Raw genomic sequence first — 27,633 nt, forward strand, 5'->3', positions numbered from 1 at the left:
ATCAAAATTAATAGTTTCCGTTTTATTTTAACAAGCAAATTGAAAAAAGATCTCCAACTCATTATTTGACAAGATTATCCATTTCAATTTGAATAGTTTCTATTATATCCCCCTTGGAGCAGATAAACTATTCAGATTTGTTGGTCATTTTTTATAATAACTTTTTCTTTTCGGACAAGACAATATTCATTTTTTTTTTTTTAAATGACAAGGCAATCTTATTAAATTTGATGAGTTTCTTGTCATTTTGATGAGAATATCCGATTCATTTTGAAGAGAAATCTGTTCATTTTGAAGAGAAATCTGTTATATATCCATATAATGTCAAATTTGACAAGTTTCTATTCAAAAATGTGTACTCAGTGCACAAAATCATACATGTAAATAGGCCATCCCATGTAGTTTTCCTAACAAAGGAAGAACACAAAACATTTCATATATCACCCTGTTAGCTTTTTATTCTTCATTAATACACTATTACAATCATAATACAAGCTATCTCAATTCATAAAGTATAGTACTATATTTGTTAAAAAAATAGAAATTACTTGAGTTTCATTACATCTTAAAATGTTTACAGGGTTGAACCACAGACAAGAAAATATACAGATCCACCACCAACAGGCAAAGTCACCCTGCTTTGTATGCTGTAAATTCTCGCATATTCATGAGGGCTGATCATTTGACTGTGCATGTCAAATCATACTAGTGTTGAGTGCCTTAGCAGTACGCAATAGTGCATTATGTGTCTTCATGTTTACACAAAATACCTTCAAAATACCCGGTATGTGCGTAGCAGTTTCATCTCTCGCACTTCATGGAACAATTGGCTCTCATTAAGGGCTGGGGTATGACGTTTGGACAGTATTTATTTTGGGACATTAGAGCACATCAGACATATCGAATTGCATTCTGAATACGAAGAATGTCATTCTGATATCAAATAATTTTGATTTTTGAAATTCGCAATTTAATACACATTTTATGGCAAATCATTAAAAATTGATATTTTTGATATTTAACAGTACTTGAAGTAAACTTTATAAATCTGATGATTTATACTTAAAGTGTATGTAGGTGGGATGAAAAGCCGACGATCAATTGAAAATTTTGACCTTTCAGTATTGAAGATATGGATTTTTTTCCCAAAACACCAAAAAAAAATTAGTTCTTTTTGGGAAAAAATCCATATCTTCAATATGAAAGGTCAATATTTTCAATTGACCGTCGGCTTTTTCCTCCTGCTACATACACTTTAAGAATATATCATTAGATTTATATAATTACCGAGGACTGTTATATATCAAAAATTTGAAAAATATCAAATTTTTATAATTTGTCATAAAATTTGTATTATATTGTGATTTTTAAAATGAAAATTATTTGATATCAGAAAGACATGCTTCAGTATTCAGAATGCAATCTGATAGGTCTGAGGTGCTCTCATGTCCCAAAAAATACTGTCGAAACATAATAAACGCTCATTTTGGATCCCTTAATGGGTAATGTTGGTAATCAGTTGTGTTTTCTAGTCTGTGGATTGACCACTCACCATATTAAATGCAAGTATAATAGAGCCAACATTTTGCATGCATTTCTCTGTGGTAACACCATTTTGTTCTCCATTTCCGCTGTAATTTTCTGGTCAAATGATGACACAAGGAGCTTTGTTCATCTTCTCAACATCTTGCCATAGCAACCAAATTTGCAGCTGTTTGTGTCACAATCACAATGCATGCAAAGCGTTAGACTTCATACTGGCCTAAGATAGGATATTCTATACATTTAACATAGCCTGATTAATAGAGACCAACAGAGACACAATTACATCACAAAATTCAATGTTGAGTATTTTAATGCCACAACGAATCAGAACGGAGTAGCGTACGTTATTGTGTGATAAAGCAGTGACCACATATTTCGACTGCTCATTGCCAGAAGTAGGTAAGTGCAATAGCTGCCATGTTTTTGATGTGTACAATATACTGTGTGTAAACTGCCAAATGTTCACAGGGCAGCTATTACACTTACCCACTTCTGGCACTGAGCAGTTGATTTCTTTAATTTCAAATATGGACACCTCCCTTCTTGAATTATAACAATTTGAAAATCACACCTAGTTTTAATCCATTGCATGAGTCAAAAAGAATGTACCTTTCAAGTCTAATACCCAGTGTTTGTTAATTACTTCAGGTACAGACCATATTTGGCTACTGTACTGAATCCATGGAAAGGATTGAAAAGAAACAATCATCATGATGCCTATAATGAGAGACTCTAGAAATCCCAACATAAATCAACAAAGAACATTATTTTAAGAATTATTTAAGGAACAGAGAGAGTATGGTGCATGTACAAATTCCCGGAAAATGTTCAATTTTTTTTGTTTTAGCATTCTATATTTCCTTAAATTATCGCATTTTGTCTCCAAAATCCTATGTAAATGATTCTCAACACTACGCAAAAATTATGTGCGAAAAATCATATCACAATTTGACATAACTTTTGAAAATATTGGAATATCTTGATTTTTTTTGCATTTTTAAGTGTAAATATTAAGAAATCATCGCACCCTCTGCGCACCTTTCATGTAATCCATGGTCATAAAAGATAATCTGATAACAATAGTCATCAATAACTCATTTCCCCGGCCATTTCCAGTCCCTTCACTTACAGTCCCTGATAGGTCTACCAATAAATATACCATAAATACACCAAACTTGGATCATACAAATATGACATTTCACTCTTTCAATACAAATATTCTTTGTGATTTCAAACTATGTACACCTCAAAAGAAAGAAGAAGTGTGTATTTTGGTGCAAACTGGAATATTTCCAAAGTGATACGTGCCACAATGTCACATAAAAACACAATTTACCATCCATGTTATATGTCTAATAGTTTTGAAAATGAAAGAGGAGCTATAAAACTATGTATTTGTTATCGCAAAAACAAAAACGGAATTTCAAGTTTTGTCCGATATTCATCTTTTGTCCTCTACTGCAAAATTCCATGTGTTAACATCCCTGTCATCTTCTCATTGACTCGCATTGATAATTGAACTTTTTTTTTCACACTTTTCAACTAGTTATGAGGTAGACAGATGGAGGGTGATTTTATACTTGCATTGCTTGCACTTTTACAGTTTGCAGGGTTACAAATTCCCACCAAGAATTAATGGTTACAAATTCCCACCAAGAAATACTGGTGATTATAATTAAGTAATTATTTTTATGGTCTAAATGTTTTTGCATATGAAATAAGGCATACAATATAAACATTCTGCTACAGTACATTAAGTTAGTTTTAGGCCATAGAAGAGAAGTCATTTGATTGTCTAATATTACTGTTACATATGGTATATGGCACTTCAAAGTATCAAATACTGGTATTTGGAGTTGAATGAAAGAAGAAAATGCTACATATTTAAAATACTCATAAAGGGTTAATACATATTGCTTCATCATTGCAAGTTGCCACATCTTCTTGGAATTATCTCAATTTGATCTCAGTGGCATAGCCAGGGGGCAGGGGGGAAGAGTCCCCCAAGAGTCCCCCCCCCCCCCCGAAAATTTTCAGGAACAAAATGGGGACCGTAAAGAGCAAAATGTCCTTAAAATGACCAAAAATGTGACAAAAAATGATGATGATGTGAACACTTGGAAAAACAAACATACATTATATAGGCATGGCTAAATAAGTCGACTGCTCAGTTCCAGAAGTGGGTAAGTACAATAGCTGCCATGTGTAGAATTTTAACATGCCTCATACTGCATGCAACTCTTGTCTACTGACAACCATTTTCTTTACCAAATATGATACTGTTTTTATATATGGAGATATATATAAGTGTATCAAAATAAATTTTACCCATGTTTTGATGTCTATTGAAGAGCCTACTTCTTCCAAATGCAACACTGGATCTTCTTGTAAGAACCACAATTTACTGCCCACATCAATCAAGTCCCAACTCACGCTTGCTTATATTCACTAAAGCGCGCGCCAGTCATGCATTATGCAACACACAATTGGCGTAAGCACTGCACCCAATACAACTGCATGCATTCTATATCAATACACGGTCGGTGCTATTAGCCTTTTTTTTTTGCCATATATAAGCCGAGCAAACTTTAGCACTTCCTTAACACTCATTTTTGTCTTTTTTTGTGTCTGTTTTGTGTTTGTTTTGCTTGTTCCCATCACAGTAAGCATAAAATTAAATCAGCCTGTTTAATTTGCATATATATCAGTCCAGCTGACTTCCAATTTATGATGTATTTGTCAGTTCAAATAACTATTTTGACCCAACTTTGACATTTCATACACATATCTATTGTGTGGTGTTCCTGCTTATGTTTAGTAAAGTGCACATCATATATACATCTCAAGGTGTCATCAACAGTAAAACTATGCATTACGTTTCACTACCTGGAGAGAATTTATCAAAAATTGGATTCCCTCCTGAGGTTGATATCTGTCAATGAGTTGACCAGATCACAAGGATGTCATTATAGCTGGAGGCAGTATATAATACAAATGGGTCAATGAGTTACATAAAAATGACATCACAATATATTGCCGTCGATTTGGTTGAAAAATGAGTTGAGACATGATCAAATCTCTCCAGGTAACAAAACGTAATGGTTGGATTCTGAGCAGTACTACATCTGCCTAAAACTCTAGTTCACTGACAAATTATGTCTAAATAAATAGAAACATACTGTAACTGACCATCTGTCAGCATGTCGACTGCTCAGTGCCAGAAGTGGGTTAGTGCAATAGCTGCCATTGTAGCTGCCATGTGTAGAGTACAATATGTGTAAATTGCCAAATGTTCACAAGGCAGCTATTGCACTTACCCACTTCTGGCACTGAGCAGTCAATGTAACCCCAGTTATATTTTGCAATATCGTAAAAATTTGATAGTTAGCATATGTGCTTACTATTGAGCGCTTTTGAAAACATGAAATTGTACATAAGTCCAGCGCATTACCAAATGAGCTAATGGAGTTGAGACACACATTTGCAGGTTTACTTATTCGTATATAACTATGTGTATCAATGATTTGCTCAAAACCCTTTACACTTTTGTGGACAGGGTTCTTCATGTTTGCATGTTTTAAAAGCGCTTGATAGTAAGCACATATGCTTACTATCGGGTTTTACAGTAGATGAAGAACACCAATACCAAATCTAGAAACAGAATGATGCACATATCAAATTACATATAAGACACTTCAACCCCATATACCCAGCACCGTGTTCAACTTAGCGCATGGTAACTAGCTCTTCAGACGAAGTTGGGTGGATTGCAACGGTATCGTCAAAGTCTGCTTTTGTGGCACCCATCTTGATGGCCACACCGAATCCCTGCAACATTTCATCACATCCCATACCTTGCATATGAAGACCAACAACCTAATAAACATACAACAATGAATAATGAAAAACATATAATTAATAGTAAGCAGAATTGCATTTATCTCTGTATCAAATTTATCTCAGAAAGAAACAAAGGGTCATACCTCCTAACAGTATCAGCTGGATTTATCACTGCTTCGCTAATAAAATACTAATATACTTTATTTTGAAAATTGTCTTGTGACATAATCACCAGAAGCATCACAAATTATTGAAGTCCTATAACTTCGGTCTACTTTCATTAACATACTATACTTTCATTAACTGCACTCACCAGGTTATTTTTTCCCAAATATTTCAGAACCAACTTGTTTTATATATATATATATATATATACAGAGAGAGAGAGAGAGAGAGAGAGAGAGAGAGAGAGAGAGAGAGAGAGAGAGAGACCAAACATGTCAACTATATCACTCTTAATGTCAGTCTGCTTTTTGTCATACATGTAGTGGTAAAAGCCTAACAATTCCTGCGGATTACAATTAAGCTGATCAAACTATACAGCGCCCATTTTTGGTAGAACCCTTTACCATTGTTTACACATAGAAACCCCGGGGGAATCACTCGCTTACCAAAGTGGTATGAATGCTCGTCCCAGCACCTCAAAAATAGACCCTAAATGGCGTAATCAGTGTAGAAAAATTTCACCCTTTATTGGCGTAAGGCTCTGAAAATCTTACCCCTAAAATATGGCGTAATTCGGTGTGAGAAACTAAAATGGACCCCTAAATGGCGTAAACTCTAAAACAAACCCATGGAAATTGAAAAAAAAAGAAACCCTAAGCGTCGAAACTTTACCTGAAAAGCACCCTTTTTTCTTAAAACGTCGACGCCGCCACAAGGCCAAAAATCAACCCTTTTTCGACGTTTTGGGGACGAGCATGCGTACCACTTTGGTAAGCGAGTGATCCCCGGATAGAAACCAAAGAACCGCACACTTCAAAATCCGAGTTTGATGGGTCCACAGTAAAATTTACCAGATGTACACTATTTGCCCTCCATGAGCGACACACAACCATGGCGGAGCCGGTACTCCTTGGTTCTACCTCACTGATGACTGGTTCTGATCAAAGAAAGACATTAATTCACAACCATTCATTTCTTATATTGTACATTTTGTTACCTTTTGTTCCGTTCCAGCGCATATGAGTTTCATCATCGTTCGTTGCTTGCGTTCTGTCACGGCAAAGTACATGTTACCAAAACTGGATCGATACACCTTGATGTTTTCAGCACCATACTCTTTTTCTGCTTCAGCTGTAAAGCAATTAGTAAATATATATATAAGAGCCCAGCACCATTTTTTATTTTGTTACCTTTTGTTCAGATCCAGTGCATATGAGTTTCATCACTGTCCGTTGCTTGCGTTCCGTCACGGCAAAGTACATACCCACCCAGCTGGACTGATAAACTTTGATGTTATCGGCACCATACTCTTTTTCTGCTTCAGCTGTAAGGCAATGAGTAGATATTCTAAGAGCCTAAAGCACTTGACTTAGAGATTGTAATATATTATACCTGTTGAGTGGTTTAATATGGTGCGAAGTGCAGTCAGAAATGGACCCAACCAGGGAAATGCATCATAATCCATCATTGGCTAGGGGGCAACGGAAGCACATCCCTGGGCGCTGTTTCTTGCACATTTCAATATAAATATTATTTGGAAGACTGTTTTAAGACCAAAATTCAACCTGATTATAACCAAATTAATGGTATTTGTGCACTTCTTTCAATAATGGGGCAGGTTCATTCTATACCATTTCCCCTGGGCCCCACAACCCCTAGCCACATCACTGCTTGCCTTATCTTACCAGGGGCGGCGGAACGATTTTTAAAGTGGGGGGGCCAGTCAGGGTGATGTAAAAATCGAAATAATGACCATAAGCGGACATCTCGTCAAGCGCTATGCATAACGCAGAGGGTGTCTGAGGGGGTTGTGCCCCCTGAGAAGTGAGAAACTTTTGCAAACTGAAGGCCCAATTGAAGCCATTTGGTGGACCATTCTGGCACTATTATTGTGTACAATTTTAGTTTGAAAAATCCGAAAATGGGTTAAATGAAGGCCCAAATTGAAGCCATTCGTGGAAAGTTTTCACTATTATTGTATAAATTATTGCTTTTAGTGTTGGGTGTCCAAAGCAGAAGCGAAAAGGGAAATTTGTTTATCCATAGGCCTACACACTGTGTATTAACACAGGGGAGTTGGAAAATTTTGCAAAATGAAGGTCTAATTGAAGCCATTTCATGCATCATTTTTGAGATTTGATTATTTATGTTCACCCAGACATGTGACACACAGCACATTATGGGTTAAAAGTGGGGGGCCAGGCCCCCACAGTCAAAAAAGTGGAGGGGCCACTGGCCCCTGCCCCCCGGTTCCGCCGCCCTTGAGACCCACAGTTCCAATGGGTGGATGGGAGAAAACAACTGTTGGAATATTAGGTAAGATGAGGCGGGCTCATTCTGTACCCTTGCCCCTGGGCACCACAACCTCTAGCTACGCCACTGCTTGCCTTATCTTACCTTGTGTAAGGCCCACAGTTCCAATGGGTGGATGGGAGAAAACAATAATTGGAATATTAATATAGTCCATCTTTAAGACAAGCTCATTCTGTACCCTTGCCCCTGGGCACCACAACCTCTAGCTACGCCACTGCTTGCCTTATCTTACCTTGTGTAAGGCCCACAGTTCCAATGGGTGGATGGGAGAAAACAATAATTGGAATATTAATATAGTCCATCTTTAAGACAAGCTCATTCTGTACCCTTGCCCTGGGCCCCACATCCCCTAGCTACATCACTGCTTGCCATCTTACCTTGTGTAAGGCCCACAGTTCCAATGGGTGGATGGGAGAAAACAACTGTTGGAATATTAATATAGTCCATCTTTAAGATGGGCTCATTCTGTACCATTGCCCCTGGGCCCCACAACCCCTAGCCACGTCACTGCTTGCCATCTTACGTTGTGTAAGGCCAAACAGTTCCAATAGGTGGATGGGAAAAAACAACAGTTGGAATATTAGTGTAGTCCATCTTTAAGATGGGCTCATTCTGTACCATTGCCCCTGGGCCCCACAACCCCTAGCCACGTCACTGCTTGCCATCTTACGTTGTGTAAGGCCCACAGTTCCAATAGGTGGATGGGAAAAAACAACAGTTGGAATATTAGTGTAGTCCATCTTTAAGATGGGCTCATTCTGTACCATTGCCCCTGGGCCCCACAACCCCTAGCCACGTCACTGCTTGCCATCTTACGTTGTGTAAGGCCCACAGTTCCAATAGGTGGATGGGAGAAAACAACAGTTGGAATATTAGTGTAGTCCATCTTTAAGATGGGCTCATTCTGTACCATTGCCCCTGGGCCCCACAACCCCTAGCCACGTCACTGCTTGCCATCTTACCTTGTGTAAGGCCCACAGTTCCAATGGGTGGATGGGAGAAAACAACAGTTGGAATATTAGTGTAGTCCATCTTTAAGATGGGCTCATTCTGTACCATTGCCCCCTGGGCCCCACAACCCCTAGCCACGTCACTGCTTGCCATCTTACGTTGTGTAAGGCCCACAGTTCCAATAGGTGGATGGGAGAAAACAACAGTTGGAATATTAGTGTAGTCCATCTTTAAGATGGGCTCATTCTGTACCATTGCCCCTGGGCCCCACAACCCCTAGCCACGTCACTGCTTGCCATCTTACCTTGTGTAAGGCCCACAGTTCCAATGGGTGGATGGGAGAAAACAACAGTTGGAATATTAGTGTAGTCCATCTTTAAGATGGGCTCATTCTGTACCATTGCCCCTGGGCCCCACAACCCCTAGCCACGTCACTGCTTGCCATCTTACCTTGTGTAAGGCCCACAGTTCCAATAGGTGGATGGGAGAAAACAACAGTTGGAATATTAGTGTAGTCCATCTTTAAGATGGGCTCATTCTGTACATTGCCCCTGGGCCCCACAACCCCTAGCCACGTCACTGCTTGCCATCTTACGTTGTGTAAGGCCCACAGTTCCAATAGGTGGATGGGAGAAAACAACAGTTGGAATATTAGTGTAGTCCATCTTTAAGATGGGCTCATTCTGTACCATTGCCCCTGGGCCCCACAACCCCTAGCCACGTCACTGCTTGCCATCTTACCTTGTGTAAGGCCCACAGTTCCAATAGGTGGATGGGAGAAAACAACAGTTGGAATATTAGTGTAGTCCATCTTTAAGATGGGCTCATTCTGTACCCTTGACCCTGGGCCCCACAACCCCTAGCTATGTCACTGCTTGCCATCTTACCTTGTGTAAGGCCCACAGTTCCAATAGGTGGATGGGAGAAAACAACAGTTGGAATATTAGTGTAGTCCATCTTTAAGATGGGCTCATTCTGTACCCTTGACCCTGGGCCCCACAACCCCTAGCCACGCCACTGCTTGCCATCTTACCTTGTGTAAGGCCCACAGTTCCAATGGGTGGATGGGAGAAAACAACTGTTGGAATATAAGTGTAGTCCATCTTTAAGCTTGTCTCATTGTTAAACAACCGATGTGCTAATTTACGACCAGCTTTGATTGCGACTGCAAAAGAATAATATAACACATAAAAGTTTTATTAACAAAAATTAATTCATGAATGGAATATTACTACTCCCAAATCTGTAAGACACTTGTTACAGATTCTTTCTAACAGGCAATAAATGTAGTGATAAAACAAAGGGTTTGTGCTACTAATAATATAATCATGGACACCCACAGATCCAAGGATGTCTACAGTTCGTTGTTAGGTGCAAGAGGTTACAAACAGTGTAAAATGCAATTTGTTGCCGACCTTCTTTAGAGGGTAGTCATATCTCCGTTAGATAGTATGATTTTATGTGTGTAAATGTATGTCCTCGGTGTGAAACATTTACCAGTAGGGGCGCTTGAATCCTGGTGTAAGTAGGGGGTGTGTGTGTGTGTGAGTGTAAACATATGGCTGTGTTGCTGTTTGCTGTCAATCAAGGGCATACTGTCCCCTCTGATGAGGCCCCTGGTTTATATTAGTGTATTATGCATAGCTGTACCTACCAGGTGTGAGAAGTGCTTTACCACAAACATCGCCCAATGCATAGATATTTTTAGCAGAAGTATTCTGGAATTCATCAACCACAATGTTACCCCTTTGGTCAACCTGCACACCCTGTAAACAGAAAACAAAAATGTTTTGAATATCCAGGTTATGTTTAACATTCAGCTAGCTTGCAGGCCTTGTGATAATACAGTGAAAACAAATTGGTTAATTTTTGTTAACTAGATTATAAATATCTAGGACCCGCTTTCTTCTTCTTTTTTTTTTTTGTTTAATCCCACCAAAAATAGCCAAAAATGCTCAATTTTGCAAAAAAATCATAAAAAACATGATTCCCACCCAAATTTTGAAAAATTTTGGTGAAGTTGATCAAAATTCAAAATTGAGCATTTTTGCCCAAATTTGACCTCACAGATGGATTTATCAGTCTTTGCCATTCTAAATATGTATAATTTTATATACTTTCGACCAACAATTTGGCAGTTATGAGGCCCAAAAATGTCTACAATTCCAGGGTTAAGACCAACCTCAAATCTTTAGAATTATTGGATGTGCTCCTTCATGACCTCTAAAAACATAATTACTTACGGTTTTATCAAGACCCATGCCTTCTGTGTTTGGTGTCCTTCCAACTGCCCATAGTACACAATCAAACCCCTTGAATACTCCTGCAGTAGTTTCATATGTCATGGTACCATCAGATTCCTTGGTCAAAGTTTTAGACTGAAGATAAAAAAGAAAGAACAGATAGGGTCGCGTGTCTTGAGCTCGCCACCAAAACAAGAAGTTATTGTCATGCTTGTGGTCTCATTTTATTGCTAAATAAAATGCACTTTCAACACTGTAAAACAAAATACTTGAACTTTTTTAATACTGACACTGTGCTTCATAGAATTCAGAATGGGCAGGGTGGCGGTGGTGGGAGATGTGGAGGTGGGGGATGTGGTACACACAAACTCTATGGGATTGGGATTTAGTAGTGCGTAATCTGCTTCTATAAAGGCTGTAAATTGGATTTGGACTCTATTTAGCATCTAAAAGACTCATGGCCTTACAGCTAAACAATTCTACTAATTGTATTTAATCATTTATGGTTGGTTTAGTCTAGAAAATACAAACTTTTCCATACAAAACTACCCGTTGTCATATTAAACACTGTAGTAAGTAATGCAGATGTCTTCAAAATCTAAAAGTTACTGTAAAATTTTAATTTCTTATCCTATCATAGTCAAAGTATAGATTTTCTGAAGGGAAATTTGACGAGGAATCTAAATATGGACATATTTTTTCTGTATGGGTTAGGGGGAAAATGTTTAGGTTCAAAATATGTTGAATTGTAAAAAAATCTAACATACTTTGGGACACCCTATATTCCGCGATTACCAAACAGCTGTGATTTTGGTTTCTTCCAAAGTCAGTTGGCACTCCATATCCTCTAACCAAATGAATGTTGTTTACTTCCAGTTTATTACTGTAAGTTGGTAATAAGCAATGCATTGAGTGACCCATTTTTTATCAAAATCCTTTTTATTCCACCCTGTATAACTTGTTGGTCACCCTGTATAATGAGTTGAAATGTATATATTTGAATTGCTTATGCCTTCAGCTTTCCAAAAATGTATACTTTTGCTAGTTTAGGGTTGATAATTGTCGAGATAATCTAATTAGAAACCCGGTTGGAGTAAAAATTCATAATATTTGTCATGTAACGCTAAGGGTGGCGAGTTCAGGACACGCGGCCATAGACTAATCAACATATAAAAGTTATTACATTCCTGCCACATATCAAACTCTGAAATAGGAATATTGTGTGTGTTCAGTATGGGTGCAGAAACATCCATAGCCACAGGCTTTCATAGGTAAGTATTATGATCCAGTAAAAATTGTGGTAGGAACCTGAAGAAATTAGCTCATATTTCAGGTTATGTATTTTTTTTGCACTTCAAATCACTTACAAAATGCACTATAATTGGAATCAATGGATTTACTGATTTAAAAACTGCCTAAATATGGTTTACGTTTCTTATTTCTCACATGTTGCTGACCAAAACGGGAAGCTTTCATTCAGAATACTCTCAGACATCAGCAGTTCCAAAATTGGACCAGCGAGGGTGCCGTTGGGCTATTCCGAGCCATCAACACCAGATGGTGTCAGTCAGCTCAGGAGAGAGTCATACTGCCTAAATATACTTACTGTTGATTTTTTCACAACATTAACGCCTGATTCCTCCAAAGTTTTGGTCACATTTTCGCTTATCATCTCATCAAAATTTCGCAATGCCTGTGGGAACAGAAAAACAATAGGATTTATGAGTGGTAAAACACTTCATTGTAAGGAAGATGGGACATTTGTGATCCAGCTCCACTAAACATGTATAATGTGCTATTCCACATAAAATCCACACTGTGAAAGATTTAGCTAAAGTCTTCCACAGTGGGAGTATGAGTTTCAAATAGAAAAGACAACTGGGCAACTTCCATATTTTGAAATACCCACTCCAGTTGTGGAAGATGTAAGTGAAGCCATAATATAGGGGGAGTATGGGTTTGTTTCAAAATGATTAACCCTGACCAATTATATTTGAAAAACATACTCCTCCTGTGGAAAATATTTCCAAAATCATCCTCAAGGGTAGTGTGGATTTCAACTCCTTTTGCAGTAAACACCACTTTTATTTGATTCGACTTGAATGAGCGCTAATGTGGAATAAGGTCAAAATAGTCAAATTTCCAGTAATGTACATAGAGAACTAAGATGAACTTCAATACATACATTGTATGTTATCAAGTACAAGACTTTGTTTCACAAAAGTATCAAGAACAGTAAGGTTGTCAGGACTGGTGTTTGTTGTATAATTTTATCCATTAATTTCTTTACCAATTAAGAACTCTGAAATTAAAGCCATTTTGTAATATTTGCTGAGGAAGACACCCTCAATATTATTCAAAATTCTATTTTTACAAGACTGTAATGTATTTTATTTTAAACTAACATATCCTGTGAAAATCAAGACTTTATGTGTTGCAGTTTTGTTAAAATCTGAGATTTTGATAAAGCACATGAACAGCCAGTCATTTAATTATTACGACAGAAATATCAGTCAAACGCATGTGCTATGTCATAACACAGTATGTATATGGCGTGCAGGACAGTCATACGCGCATCAAAGGGCCATGCCGAAGCACAACCGACAGAGTACTACACATTAGCGACATTGGCGCTGGTAGTAAATTCCAATTTTCTTTGCTTTGCCTCAGTTGTTCGGCTCAAAATTAAAAGGGGACATATCTGACAGTAAAAGCAAACATTTTATGGAAAAGAAATACTAAACTAATCTATTTTTTATGGAAATGTTACAATTTATGGCTTTAACAGCATTTAATTCCAGCTCTTACAATGTAACTTATAAGGCATACACACATATCTCCCACATTATTACAAAATAGCATAAAAATCAATCATTTAGATGTGAGCTTATTCACATAATTATTAAGGTAGTCTGCATTATAACATCACTGTGATATTAACACAAATTAATCTCAATGCAATAAAACCCCCAGGTGTCAGCTGCATACCAATAATGGAATCAGATCTTCAACAGAACACAAATAAAATGACAATTGAGAGTATCCACCAAAAATGGGATCCAAATTTAATCCTGCCCCTAATCAATTTTGTAGACTGTTCTATCGGGTTCTACAAAATACTACATGATATATGCACTGCATGTGCATGCATCTCACATGATGTGATGAAGCAGTCACCCTAGTGATATATACATGTAGGCACGCTTTTGTTGGTTGGGCAATCGAAAGATCCGTGGCTACCGATCTGGTGTTTGGCAAGCAAGGGGTCTCGTTTTCGAATCCCAACGGGAGCAAAGAATTTTTCTCTCTTTTTGACCATTTTCATCAATGTTTCTCCCCTTTAAAATTGGTCTTGACCCTCTGAAAAAGTGCTGGCTAAAGTAAGTATGTATGCAGATGACACTGCCTTATACACTGTCTGTAAAGATGTAAATGACTTAAATTGTACCCTTAATACTGATTTGAAAAATGTATCTAATTGGCTTATACGTAACAAACTGAGTCTCAATGCATAAAACAGAACTTCTTGTAATGGGTTCTAAGCAGAGACTATGTAGGATTAACGATGAGAACATAAATGTTCATATTAATGGAACCAAGCTTACTCGTGTTAAAAAATGTAAACATCTTGGTTTCATAATTGACGAAAATCTGTCATGGAATGACCATGTACAACATATTGAAAAGAAGGTAAAACCAGGCTTGTACTATCTTAATAAAGCAAGGTCACTTATTCCATCCAAGACACTCGATGTGTTGTATAAGACCATCGTTACACCTCACTTTGAATACTGTAATGTTATATGGGGTACATGCAACCAATCTTCTTTTCATAAGGTCCAAAAACTCCAAAACAGAGCTGCTAGAATCTCTACTGGTGTTGGTCGATATGAATCTGCGACGGCAGCATTAAGCACTATGAAGTGGCACAATTTAAGAGAAAGGCATGATAATCACCTTGCAAGTACAGCGTGACCCAAAAGTAACTTAACATTGTGAATTTGCCCTATCTCAAATATTTCCTACTTCATACCAAAATGGAGAACATATTCACATAGATTGATCTTTTAGAATTATTCTGATACCAAAAACAGCATTATTGATGACTCCTTGACCTTACTGTGCGACTGTACATATGTGTGTATCAAACCCACAGAAGCAAGCTTTTGTGGGTTTGTTCTAGCACATGAATGTTCAAGCACATGAATGATGTGCTTCCCTCAACAATAGAGTTGGTTCACTCACTGCACACGCTACATTTAGGTATGAACATTCATGGATAACATGGCCTAGAGTAAGCGTGACTGCTGTTTTAGATTATAATTAGGATATATTGACAATATTAAACTTTACTTTAAAACAGTTGAAGTGAAGATGAGTTTCCTTTAGATCAACGGATTCATGTTTTTTTGCCGAGATAAAGTCAGACAAACTCACTCAATCAAAGTTTAGGGAACATTTTAATGTAAATTATGCACCCATCCGAAATACAATCCAGCAACTTGTGCAGGAATTCCTATCAACTCAGGCAGGACGTGGAAGAACAGGAAGATCGGCTACAAACATTGATGTCATATGAAGAGTGGTGGCGAAAAACCCAAGACGATCAGTACGTCGACTTTCAATGGAAAACAACGTACCGCGTACAACTGTTCATCGAATCCTCAAAAAAAAACTTAAGCAGTTTCAATATAAAATCCAGATAAAACAGAAAATTAAGATTACGCATTGAAAACAAACAAACAATCAAACAAACATAGCAAAATTAAACAAAACAGATTTGAAAAGCGATAACACGCCTCAAATGACGAGACTTATTTTGCGTTTATAAAAGTGGGTTTTACGGTACGGTAGATATCCGTTAATTTCATACCAAAGGATCATGACCACATAGGCATGTTTGGTGTCATAACATTTCTAAAAGAATTATCTACATACTGTGCGATTTTTGTAACAACACTATTAACACAACGCAAGTTATGGCCAATTCACAATGGTAAGTTACTTTTGGGACACCCTGTACTATGTATAAAATAATGAATAACCATGTGCCTTCCTATCTGACAAATAGATTTTCTATAAGAGATTCTGGATACAATCTAAGGGGCCACAAAAACGTTCTCATCCCAAAACCCAGAGCAGAGTTCAAGAAAAGGTCATTATTGTATAAAGGTGCAATATGCTGGAATGCTCTTCCTGATTTGACTAAACAAGCATGCAATATTTCACAATTTCAAAACAGGTACTTAAAAAACATTATTTTTAAATGCAATCCATCTCAATATGTTTTATGTTTTAACTAGATATTATTTGTGTAATTGTTTTTGGTGTTATTATTTTGAATAATTGTAAATTTAACTTTGAATTATTTAAAGATTTATGTATTTTCTTAAAGTTCTTTACATCTGTAAGATAATTGTTTTTAAAACGATCTCTTATCATGTTTTGTAATAACCTGTATATAATAATGTTCTTTTATATATCTATCTTTTAATCTTGTTTTTATGTTTTAATGTTTTACACCACGGACGTGTGGAAGAACAAATATTTTTGAACATGTAACCGTGTATAAATAAAGTGAATGAATGAATGAATGAATGAATGAATGAACTGGTTATATACATATTTCACTGACCTGTTCTCTCCTTATAAACAGAGACACATCACTGCCCAGCTCTTTAAGTATGCCAGCCAATTCTACAGCTATGTATCCAGCACCAACTACTGCTGTCTTCCTGCAATGGAAATAACATGTTTATATTATATTACAAAATATATTTGATTTTATGATGGGAGGGGGAGGGGGAAATAAAAAACAATAATATAAAACTACTTTGAAAATACACCCCTATTAGTGGTAATAGATCATTATTTCGAAAGTTCATTTACTCCGAAGGTTTGTTATACCAATGGTTCATTACTCCGAAGGCTCATTATTACAAACAATCAATACTAGGGAGGCCCGTTACTCTGAAGGATCATTATTCCATTCCAAAATTCAGAGTAATGAACCTTAGGAATATGAGTAATAAGCCTTTAAAGAATTGATCAGGAGCTATCAGGGAGCTCGAGGAGGGGCCATGTACATTTTTTGTATATCACAAATTTATGGTGGGTGTGCTCCTCTAGAATTTTGAAGAGGTGGGTGTTTGAGCTGACGGGGTACCGATAAAAGGGGTCTTTTGGAGCTGCATTCAAAATCAAGGGCATTTCTTGGCTTTCTGGTTGCAAGTAAAGGAAGTGTTTTACCCAACTCCAGAAATAAAGAAGATATAGTAGTCTGACATTATAAAGCTTACTGAATGACAAACACTGCTTTATATATGGATTTCATTAAATGGACTAAAAAAAGCATTTACCATAAAGGCCTACTTATTGATTCACTGTGAAGGAACTTATATAACAGGGCCTACTCCAAATACAAACTTTATAATTGTACCAAACTAGATTTTTAATATCATGATATAATAGGCCTACTAATAGGTCTACTCTTTTCTAATAAAGAAAAGACATCCATTTTAATGGAATCAAAACCACTCATGCTTATATTTTCAAAGAATAACATGATTTCTGTCACTAAATGTTAACATAATGCCATAATAGACATTGTATGTTCCATTTTTAGAAAAAAAACTCTGTCACTAAAAATGGACCAAATTGCCAATGTCAAAAAGTATATAGCTATGCAGATTTATTTTTCTACTGTGAACAAATAAACCAAAATACTAGGTGATCTTTAAATTAAGATGAGCAAAATGTAGTTGATGAGATTAATAAAAAAATCAATTAAGTCTTGATCACCATTAATCAAAATGCTTCCTATAAGCTATCTATAGTTTCTCAAAAATAGAGAAACTCATGTGTCTTTTTTCCTATAAGGAATAAAATGGCCTTTTGGTTGGAATTTCTTAACAACCACCCATATTTCAACCTCTATACACGTTTTTTGAATAGCAAAAACATAGCTTCTTTTTACCTAAAATTTAGCAATTAATTTGCATGAAGGTAAAATATATAGCTATACCAATCTATTCTCTAAAAATATAGGCCTACCGATACCTGAACATTAGATTGCGTAACTCTGTCACCCCCCCTGAAATTTGTTGTTGTTAAAAGCATAAGTCTCGCACATCAGGGGCAAATTACAATTCTTGTATGCTTTTAGTCTTCTTTAGTGTACCTTAACAAGCACATTATGCAACCTGTAATGAAGTAATATCTTTGGGCTTACTCACTTGGGTAAATCTGCCAAGTCAAAGAAGCCATCACTAGTAATGCCATGTTCTGCCCCTATTGGAATGTAAGACAAATAAGTTTGAATAAACAATCACTTCATCAATCGAACTTATAATAAAGCCTGGGCAAGTTGATTCTGATTTTCCCTGGCACAAAACAAGTGAGGCAACTGTACATTACTCATTAGGCACCACATCAAATTTGGTTCTATAGAACTATCGGTGCCCGGTTAGGTACCGATGACTCTAAACATCCCACCTTGGAGATGTAATAACTTCTTGCAAGCATAATAATTAACAGTTGCATAGTGTAATTGTTTTTCACTTAAATAAAAAACGAATGCACTGTACAAATGTTCAGGGTACGATAAAAAGTGTCATCTGTACCTCTTCGGTCACTGATAGTGCTATTATAAGACCAGAAAAGATGTTGTACCTTATTTTAACTTCCATTTTTCAATCAAATTCGGTTGTTACACAGTATGATTTACACAGTATGATTTACACCACTTCTGAACTTAAGGTTGGTCTGAACCCTGGCCTCATAACTTCTAAATTGTTGGTCTAAACTTTAAGTATATAAAAGTATACATATTTAGAATGGCAAAGACTTGATAAGTTCATCTGTGAGGTCAAATTTGGGCCAAAATGCCATTTTTGGCCCAAAATCCCAAAAATAACGGTTTTTGGCCCACTTTTTTCAGTGCATCGTAACAAAAAAATTCTTGGGCCAAAATTTTTTTTTATTAATTTTTAAAAACTAGATCAAAATATCTAGGACCTGTTTTTTCATTTTTTTGAATTTCTACCAACTTTGAGAAATTTGCACCAAAAATGGTAAAAAAATGCTGATTTTTCAAAAAAATCATAAAAAAGCCAGATTTTGGCCCAAATTTCAAATATTTTTTTTGTTAGGATGCACGAAAAAGAAGTGGCCCAAAAACTGTTATTTTTGGGATTTTGGGCCAAAAATGGCATTTTGGCCCAAATTTGACCTCACAGATGAACTTATCAAGTCTTTGCCATTCTAAATATGTATACTTTTATATACTTTAGACCAACAATTTAGAAGTTATGAGGCCCGAAAAGTTTCATAATTCCAGGGTTCAGACCAACCTTAATATTAATACCATAAGTTGAATTGTCATTACATAGAAAAGGAAAAAGATTTATACAGTGAAATAAATTGGTGACACAACATGCAAAATGATACATATTTTGTAATTGTATGCATACACAAAAATACAGTAATAGTACAAATCACAACCAGATTATCTCAATAAAAACAGGGTTGCTGTTAATTCTGTACAAAATGTGTCATTTGAAATACTGCAGTCAACTTCTAATCAAATTAAAAATTGCAATGTTAATTAAATCAAGCACAGCCTTGTTTGAGTGTCTGGTCGTAATGAAGCAATCATAGCAATAAAGTTTATTTCAGAATATGGATAAATTTGGTCAGCTGCAGTTTGATATTACACTTGTGAATGCGCTGCTCACAAATTTTAATGAATGAATGAAAATTAGTGTTATTTGGAAACTTGCCAAAAAGAAAATATATGGCATGTATTCTGTTTACAACAATACAAGTCACATTTATATGTTTTACTACACTGTTTGCCGGTACAACTCTATTTGAATATGTCACATTTAGATGATCACCAGTTTTCATTCAGTAACATCTTATTCCAGAAAAATACAGCACTAGTTTTTTTTTGGATTAAAAATATCATCTTGTTTTGCCAAATGAAAACATAGCTAAATCCTAATCCTTTAATTAGTTCTATCAACTGGCAATGAAAGTCATATTTTAATATTTGGTCAAATTTTGGAAATAAGGGCTAAAAAACATGTTTTTAGGCCATGTTTTATATATGCTGTAACAGTCAAGCCTAAAGATGTACAAAAAAGACAAGTTATAAATTCTGATTTTTAGAAAACACAGATTTTCTAATCTTTTTCATAACCAATTATCAAAATAGAATAAAATATTCAATTAAAATTCTGAACTAACTCTTACATTGTAGCCTATACTCAAGATAGTGAATGCTTAGACTTGTGCCAAATCTTGAAGAGTTGTGACTACAGCAGGGTTGTAGCTACAGTGGGCGGTGGTGGGCGGCAGAGCCCACCACTCAGTTTTGGAGCCCACCACTCAACTGTAATTTTGGCATTTGCCAATCCGAGTCCAAAATTGCACAATTTTGTTGAATTTAGTCAAGAATTTGATCAATTTTGACAACAAATATGCAAGATGTTCATCAAATGCCACCCAACACTTAAAATGTCCTAGCTACAACCCTGGACTACAATTGCAAGAAAACATGCAAAAATTAATGTTTTTTGCCTATTTTCCCCTCAAATTGCAAAAATATTAAAATTTGACTGTTACTGCCAGTTAGAACTAACAAAAGGATTAGTATTTAGCTATGTTTCATTGGCAAAACAAGATAATATTTTTTTAATTCCAAAAAATTAGTACTGTATTTTTCTGGAATCAGCAGAAGAACATTTCATTCTTTGAACATGATTAGAATCAATGCACCATAACATGAAGATTATCAGGAATTATCCAAAAAATTTTTTACTTATGGCCCCCGATCTGAATTTCTGGATAAATCCGGGAAAAGTTACATCTCTGCTTAGTTATATATTCTATATTATTGGTTTCACAGAAAATCTGTGAATGTTCCGTGTAATGCAGTTCACTTACCAGGAATGTCTGGCACTACTGGTTTACCACCAGTAGCAATCATGATGTGATTTCCAGTATATCTCTGGCCATTTACTTCTATTACTTTGTTATCCACAAATTTTGCATATCCGTCAATGTATTCAACTTTACTTTTGCCCAGATTCGTTTCATAGATTCCGTTCAACCGCTTCACATATGCATCTCTTGACTCTTTGATGGTGCTAAAAAAGAAAATAAAAATTAACAGCAAATTGAACGAAAATGGATGAATTCCATGATTTTAAATTCCACAAATCAGCCACATACTGTATATTTCCCGGGGGAAACCATGGTCACTTCTAAATTTAAATGTCATGATCTAGAAAGGAATTATTTGTGACCATCCACCATGAACCCAGTGTAAAGTCATCAGTGCATATTCAGAGATATGGACTAATAAAGCTTACAAAGATCAATAGAAAGCAAGACATCTCCCCCTGGCTATGCCACTGATGGAAGTTACCATTCAAATTTAGAACCAATGGGTCTTTAGGTGACACATCCAAGGTCTTGGGTGTTTCTTTATTTTTATTTATAAAACAGCAATGCTAAAAAATTAAAGGTGATCTTGACATCCCAACAGGTGTGTCATCCCTGAAATGCTAGTATCCCCCCAATCATCTTGCCAACTCCACAAATTAAGACTCTATTTACCTCCATTTGAAGCCCTGGCTCTGCACGTCAAACCCATAATTTTTGTGATCATGGATCATTTCTGCATGCATCGCTGTGTTGAACATCACCTTCTTTGGAACACATCCTACATTCACCTGCATAGAAGGAAAGTCAGATAATTTGTAAGCATGTATTTATATGATTGCCTCCATACAGTTCTCCCAATCCTCATGTAACCTTTTGGTGATTAAGTTTCCCTCTGTCCAAAGACCAAAGAAAGGGTTTCCCCCCCCCCCACCTCAGGCCTTTTGTTTTGAGGAGAGTGGGATCTGACTGTCGCTCTCATAAATGCTTTTGGTATGAGCTATAAATCACCCCCTTGAACACAATCAGGAGAGCTGTTTTTTGACTTCACCCAATAGTTTCACAGAAGTTTATTGAGACTATAATCATTAAAACTTGCATACAGTACACATACTAGAAGTCTAAGATTACTGATTACACCCAATTCAAAATTACATTTTTTTACATTGTCCTTTATCAGGCATTAACATGAGGGGGTGCAGGGGTGTGTGGGGGTGCATGGACTTAAGAAGTGAGGTAACACTTTGTATCATAGGTCCGTACTTAAATAACTTGATGACAGCCACAAGCTAGCTGGATGAATGGCAGCTGTATGGTCATATATATATGTTATAAGTTGGTATGAAAAAAATTACACTTTACAAATTGAAAGAAAAGTAAACTTGCATATATATATATATGTACATGTATTACATGTACGGTATTCAAGAAGCTGACACTAAAGGATACAGGATGCTAACATAAAAATAATGTTATTATGCAGGGTGTGTATGAATTATACATGGTGTAACATAAAAAAAACCCATTTTTTCTAGTTTTACCCCCCCCTTTTTTTTCTCTCTCTCTAGAAGTATTTTATTAAAACAAATTATTACACTTTTGCTGTAAAAAGGGATGATATGATAGCTTTCAGAAAAAAAACCCTACCAACAGGATCTTAGGCAGGATTTGAAGGTTTGGGTGTGTAAATTCAAAAAACTGGGTGTGTAAATTTAAGATTTGTGTATAAAGTATAGGCCATGTGGGCAAAAACTGGGTTATTTTACAAATTTGGGTGTGTAAAACACTCATCCCTACACGGCTGGCTGCCTAAGCCCTTGCCCTTCCTGTAGTAAAAAGACACTGTTTTTAAGTGGTGAAGGTCTGTATTGTAAATTTGTATACAGTTGAGTGAGCAAACACTGGACAATCTATAGTAAATGGCCTTTGCTGTCCAAAAATTGTCTGCAGATGACCCCAACGCAGTCATGATCAGTCGCATTCTCTTGAAAGCAGTCTTGGTTCACCGCACGGAAGCAATCGAAGCATGCATGCAACTCTAGCATTGATGGCGAAAATATGGACCTGTATGTCAAGTCGATCTGACTAAAATTAGCCAAGTGCAGGATTTTTTTTATACAGTCGAGTGAGCAAACACTGGACAATTTATGGTAAATGGCCTTTGCTGTCCAAAAATTGATCAGATTGATTTTTTTAATGGATAGAAAGAAAAGGCTTAACCAAAATGAAAGCCAAGTAAACACAGAATGGTGATTTCTCACAGGCATTGACTAAGAAAAGGTCTAAAACTTGGCACTTTTTAGCCCAATTTTCTGAGTGTATGGCAATTAATACAGGGTTGACACAATTCAAGCACTTTATACGTATGTATGTTAATTGTACTGTAGCCTTTCAAATTAATGTTTAGTTTAGCTTCTGTGAGATAAGATAGGAAAACCCTAGCCGATTTTCATAGTACATATACAACTTTCACTGTAGAGTAGAGAGACGAAACTACACAGAAGTCCTTGAAAGGAAAAGGAGTCCTCGTAAAAAATATACATGGTGGCCAAAATCAGGTAATGAAATTAGGGGTTTAATGAATTGAGACTTAATTCATAATTTTATTACATCTTTGGTTATTGCATGATGATCCAGTCCCCCCCCCCCCCCCACCCCATCTTCATGGCAAATCTTGCTCTGTAATTTTTTGAGTTTGACCTGATAACATGCATAGTTGAGCTGACGTTTCCTGCGATGCTGTAAATGACTGGGTCCCATATCCCACAACGACAAAGGTTAAAACTGAACGGCTCTTTTCAGAGCCATAGTAGGCAAGGGACGGCCTACATGCCTCATTCTTAGGTACTTTTAAGTTTGTTCTGAAGAAGAATATGTTTTCTATATTTCACTTGACCCAAATATATGAATTTTTATGGTGATGAGACACTCACACATGGAATTTTAGAGGAATTTTGATAGCAGTTCCATTAAAAAAAGCTGCTATCATCATGAGACTAAGATCTAGAAAACACCCCCGTAATGCTGTTTGGAGGAATTTTGCTAGCAGAATCTTTTTCATGAAAGTCGATCTTTGAAAAGATGTAACTTTGCCACGGAAAGTGCTATGACAAAAAGGTTTTCAGTTTTGGCTTTCTTTACTCAAGGGCTTTAATTTGTTATATAAAATGATGCAGATGGCAAATTTAAATTCACCTGGCATATATTTATAATATAGGTATCCCAGGCAAACCTTAGTTAACACATTTGCTAGTCAGTCAAATTCGCCAAAAATGTCAATGCATATTTACATTGAAATTTAAAACAACTGGCCGAAGAAGGAAACCTACATAAATATGTTTTCTATACTTCACTTGACCCAATATATGATTTTTTATGGTGATAAGACAATCGCACATGGAATTTTAGAGGATTTTGATAGCAGTTCCATTAAAAAAGCTGCTATCATAATGAGACTAAGATCTAGAAATACCCCCGAAATGCCGTTTTGGGGAATTTTGCTAGCTGAATCTTTTTGATGAAAGTCAATCTTTGACAAGATGTAACTTTGCTACGGAAAGTGCTATTAAAAAAAGGTTTTCAGTTTTGGCTTTGTTTACTCAAGGGCTTTAATTTGATATAAAATGATGCAGTTTGATGGCAAATTTGAATTCACCTAGACCTATATAATACTGACGAAAGCTTGACAGTTCTTAGTGCCGTACTATTACGCTGACTTTCGTATTGGGCGAGGAGGACGATTTCGAACCTCCTGGTTTGTTTACAAACAGAGAGGTAGACAAAAGACCGTTCCGCTTGTCCAAACACTCAAGTATCAGAAGGATGGTCCACAATAGCGTGATTCATGTAACATGAATAGGGATTAAAAATAGGTAACCTAGGCAAACCTTAGTTAACACATTTACTAGTCAGCGAATTCGCCGAGACCGGGGCCCCAACACAATGCATATTACATAGAAATTTGAATTTTTTCGAGAATAGGTGGGTGAAGGAAACCTACATAAATATGTTTTCTATACTTCACTTGACCCAAATATATGATTTTTTATGGTGATAATCAAGTCGCACATGGAATTTTAGAGGATTTTGATAGCAGTTCCATTAAAAAAGCTGCCATCGCCATGAGACTAAGATCTAGAAACACCCCGAAATGCCGTTTTGGGGAATTTTGCTAGCTGAATCTTTTTTGATGAAAGTCAATCTTTGACAAGATGTAACTTTGCTACGGAAAGTGCTATGAAAAAAAGGTTTTCAGTTTTGGCTTAGTTTTAAAGGGCTTTAATTTGATATATAAAACGATGCAATTTGATGGCAAATTGGAATTCACCTATCATACCTATTAAAAAGCTGTCACGTAGAACCATGTGCTTCTATTGTCCAATTTGCCATCAAGATTTCATATGGAAACAGTTCAGACCCAGAACAGGATCATGTCAAAAATTAATATTTTGTTCTGACTTCTGGGTCTGATTATTCGGACTAGACAGTTCTAAACTTGTCCGACGGCAAACCCGCTAAGCCTACGTAAAAACCCATTAATTGTTATGAATTCCTGTCGTAAAAGCCTATCTAGTCACGATTATCGCACTTTCAGTATCCCACGCGGTTGAACGGGAATTGGATTGCGTACTTTTTCGATGTCTAGTGAGCAAATTTTTTCAATATTTTGAGAAAATGATGTCAAATTTTCTATTCTGTATTGTTTGGTAGTAATGTCTTTTGCCAATAGTATGTTTAAAGTTGTAATTTTGTGTTTTTGATCGCAAAGATCGGATATTTTCGTTCCCGATTCAATTCTGAACCCTTCGCAAGGGTGCCGATTTCGCATAACTTTGACGATAATTTTGCCTTTTGGACACTAAAATGCATTCGATCCTTAATTTTGTTTCAACCGAGTCTTAAATTAGCAAGCACAATAAGGTTGGTACCACTTTTATATACATTGATAAAATTTTAAAGATTTTCTTCCAAGTTTCTAACAGGCGCAAATCGTTAAGTGTGTATTTCCCATTGACATCCAAAATGGGAAATACGAGTCTGATGGACATAGGAACGGCGTCCATGAGACTCAGCGAGTCTAAGCCTATCCCACAATAAAACTGGCCGTTTACACTGACCACAAAATCTAGATTGCGGAACTCAGTCCTCAATGATAGTCAGTCATTTATCTTTTGGTCGTTATATGACTATCATTTGAGGGACTGAGTTGTTATAATATATCTTCCGAGGTGCAATTTCAGACAATAGCTGGGGATTAGCGGGGCAGAGGTTATCTATTGAATCCTTTCATGACCACTGAAGCATAGTCAAGTCTGCCAAGGACACCGACACAAATTGAAAGACCATCACAAAAGAATGTATGCATGTCAGGTCATCGACACCAATTTGGTGTTTGTTATGACACAAATTTTGTGTCTGTTATGCACCTCGAAATATGTACCTTAAAGTCTGTATCTACACAAAATCATGAAATCATATTGTAAACAAACATATCTTACACATGTTCCACCCAGTCTCTTGAACTCTACCAGGCCGACAGAAATTCCAAATTCAGCTGCTCTACGACCACTTGCGATACCCCCTGAACCGCCACCAACCACTAAATAATCGAAGGTTTTAGTCGCCATTGTTGACAAGCTTCGACGCAAAGAGAAAGCACAGAAATGCATATGTATTGCACAGTTCAGGATGACTACCCTGGAAATATTCAACCTTGAACTTATCCTACTTTTTTTTTTGACTTGACACTCCCATACAATTAACCTTTGACATATAATTTATACCGTGCACATGACGAAAACTGTTATTGTACAAACCGATTATTCTTATCTTTAAACCATATAAAATAATGACAAATTGTCTCTGTTTTTCAAATTTACACCACAATTGAAAATTTTAGGTATTTAAAACCCAATTGACTGATAAAATTGATTCTATTAATACATCAACTGAACTGTTAGGAATTAAAGGGCTTTGTTAAGCTCAAGGTTGACATTTTAAATCTAATAACAGAAAGTCAATACGAAGGATGTCAGCCTAAAGATAAATAATATACTGTAAAAATTACAAGCGGAAATTCTGTAATTTGGTGATCGGGAGAGAACTTTGCGCACGGAATTATTAGTAAGTGAGAAAAGAAAATCCTTATTTATTGTTTAAGGATATTTATTTTTTGATATTACTACTACACACCCGCCTGCTCGTGCATAGTAATCATGATTAACACAATAAATCTGCTCCGAAAAAAAGTGTCCGAACGAAAGTCCAACTTTTTAAGCTTACCTACATTATGTAATTGCATGGCCAGTGAAAATCGTAGTGACGGAGGTGTGAGTACCTCGGGCTAGACCTGAGAGAATGCTTGCGCTTGTACTTTCCGTGTCCGTGAAATTTTTGTGGAATATTGCTGGATTCATACTTTCTTTTGCTTGCCCCTGCCCTGTCCTGAGCAGCATGATGCTTCATCATCATGCCACTTGTTCCAGCCTGTTTCTGCAAGCAGAGCACCGGCACACCTCTGCTGCTCTGCATGTCTGAGGCTGCTTGTATAACTGACACGGTTTGGTGTACAATCAACATCAAAAACTGTTCTGCATTCCTTACAAAACAACTATTTTTAAGCTACGTT

At 36.5% G+C, this 27,633-nt stretch overlaps 1 protein-coding gene across 2 annotated transcripts; it reads right to left on the reverse strand.

Annotated features, from left to right (window-relative positions):
- Positions 1-1,837: 1,837 nt before the first annotated feature.
- On the reverse strand, positions 1,838-26,737 carry LOC140155340 (glutathione reductase, mitochondrial-like). Of its 2 annotated transcripts, none has more exons than XM_072178136.1 (11): positions 26,504-26,737; positions 21,681-21,796; positions 21,006-21,208; positions 18,293-18,347; positions 16,693-16,792; positions 12,664-12,750; positions 11,058-11,192; positions 10,469-10,580; positions 9,848-9,979; positions 6,548-6,681; positions 1,838-5,421 (listed from the first exon to the last, which is right to left on the reverse strand). In XM_072178136.1, exons 1-11 carry the CDS (start codon positions 26,672-26,674, stop codon positions 5,272-5,274), a joined length of 1,395 nt encoding a protein of 464 aa, XP_072034237.1. In that variant the 5' UTR covers positions 26,675-26,737; the 3' UTR covers positions 1,838-5,271. The 2 variants fall into 2 exon arrangements, with proteins under 2 accessions (XP_072034237.1, XP_072034238.1); XM_072178137.1 differs by lacking the exon at positions 6,548-6,681 and adding an exon at positions 6,741-6,874.
- Positions 26,738-27,633: the final 896 nt, after the last annotated feature.

The sequence above is a fragment of the Amphiura filiformis genome, chromosome 6, assembly GCF_039555335.1.
Source record: "Amphiura filiformis chromosome 6, Afil_fr2py, whole genome shotgun sequence".
Classification (NCBI taxonomy): Eukaryota; Metazoa; Echinodermata; class Ophiuroidea; order Amphilepidida; family Amphiuridae; genus Amphiura; species Amphiura filiformis.

What these genes read in the sequence shown, in the direction of transcription:
- LOC140155340 (XM_072178136.1), bottom strand. Translation starts at nt 26,674, where the DNA reads ATGCATTTCTGTGCTTTCTCTTTGCGTCGAAGCTTGTCAACAATGGCG. An exon ending in AGTAGTGCCAGACATTCCTG is followed by an intron (nt 18,348 to 21,005) that starts GTAAGTGAACTG and finishes ACATTCCAATAG; the next exon opens with GGGCAGAACATGGCATTACT. An exon ending in GCATGGGTCTTGATAAAACC is followed by an intron (nt 10,581 to 11,057) that starts GTAAGTAATTAT and finishes TTCTGTTTACAG; the next exon opens with GGTGTGCAGGTTGACCAAAG.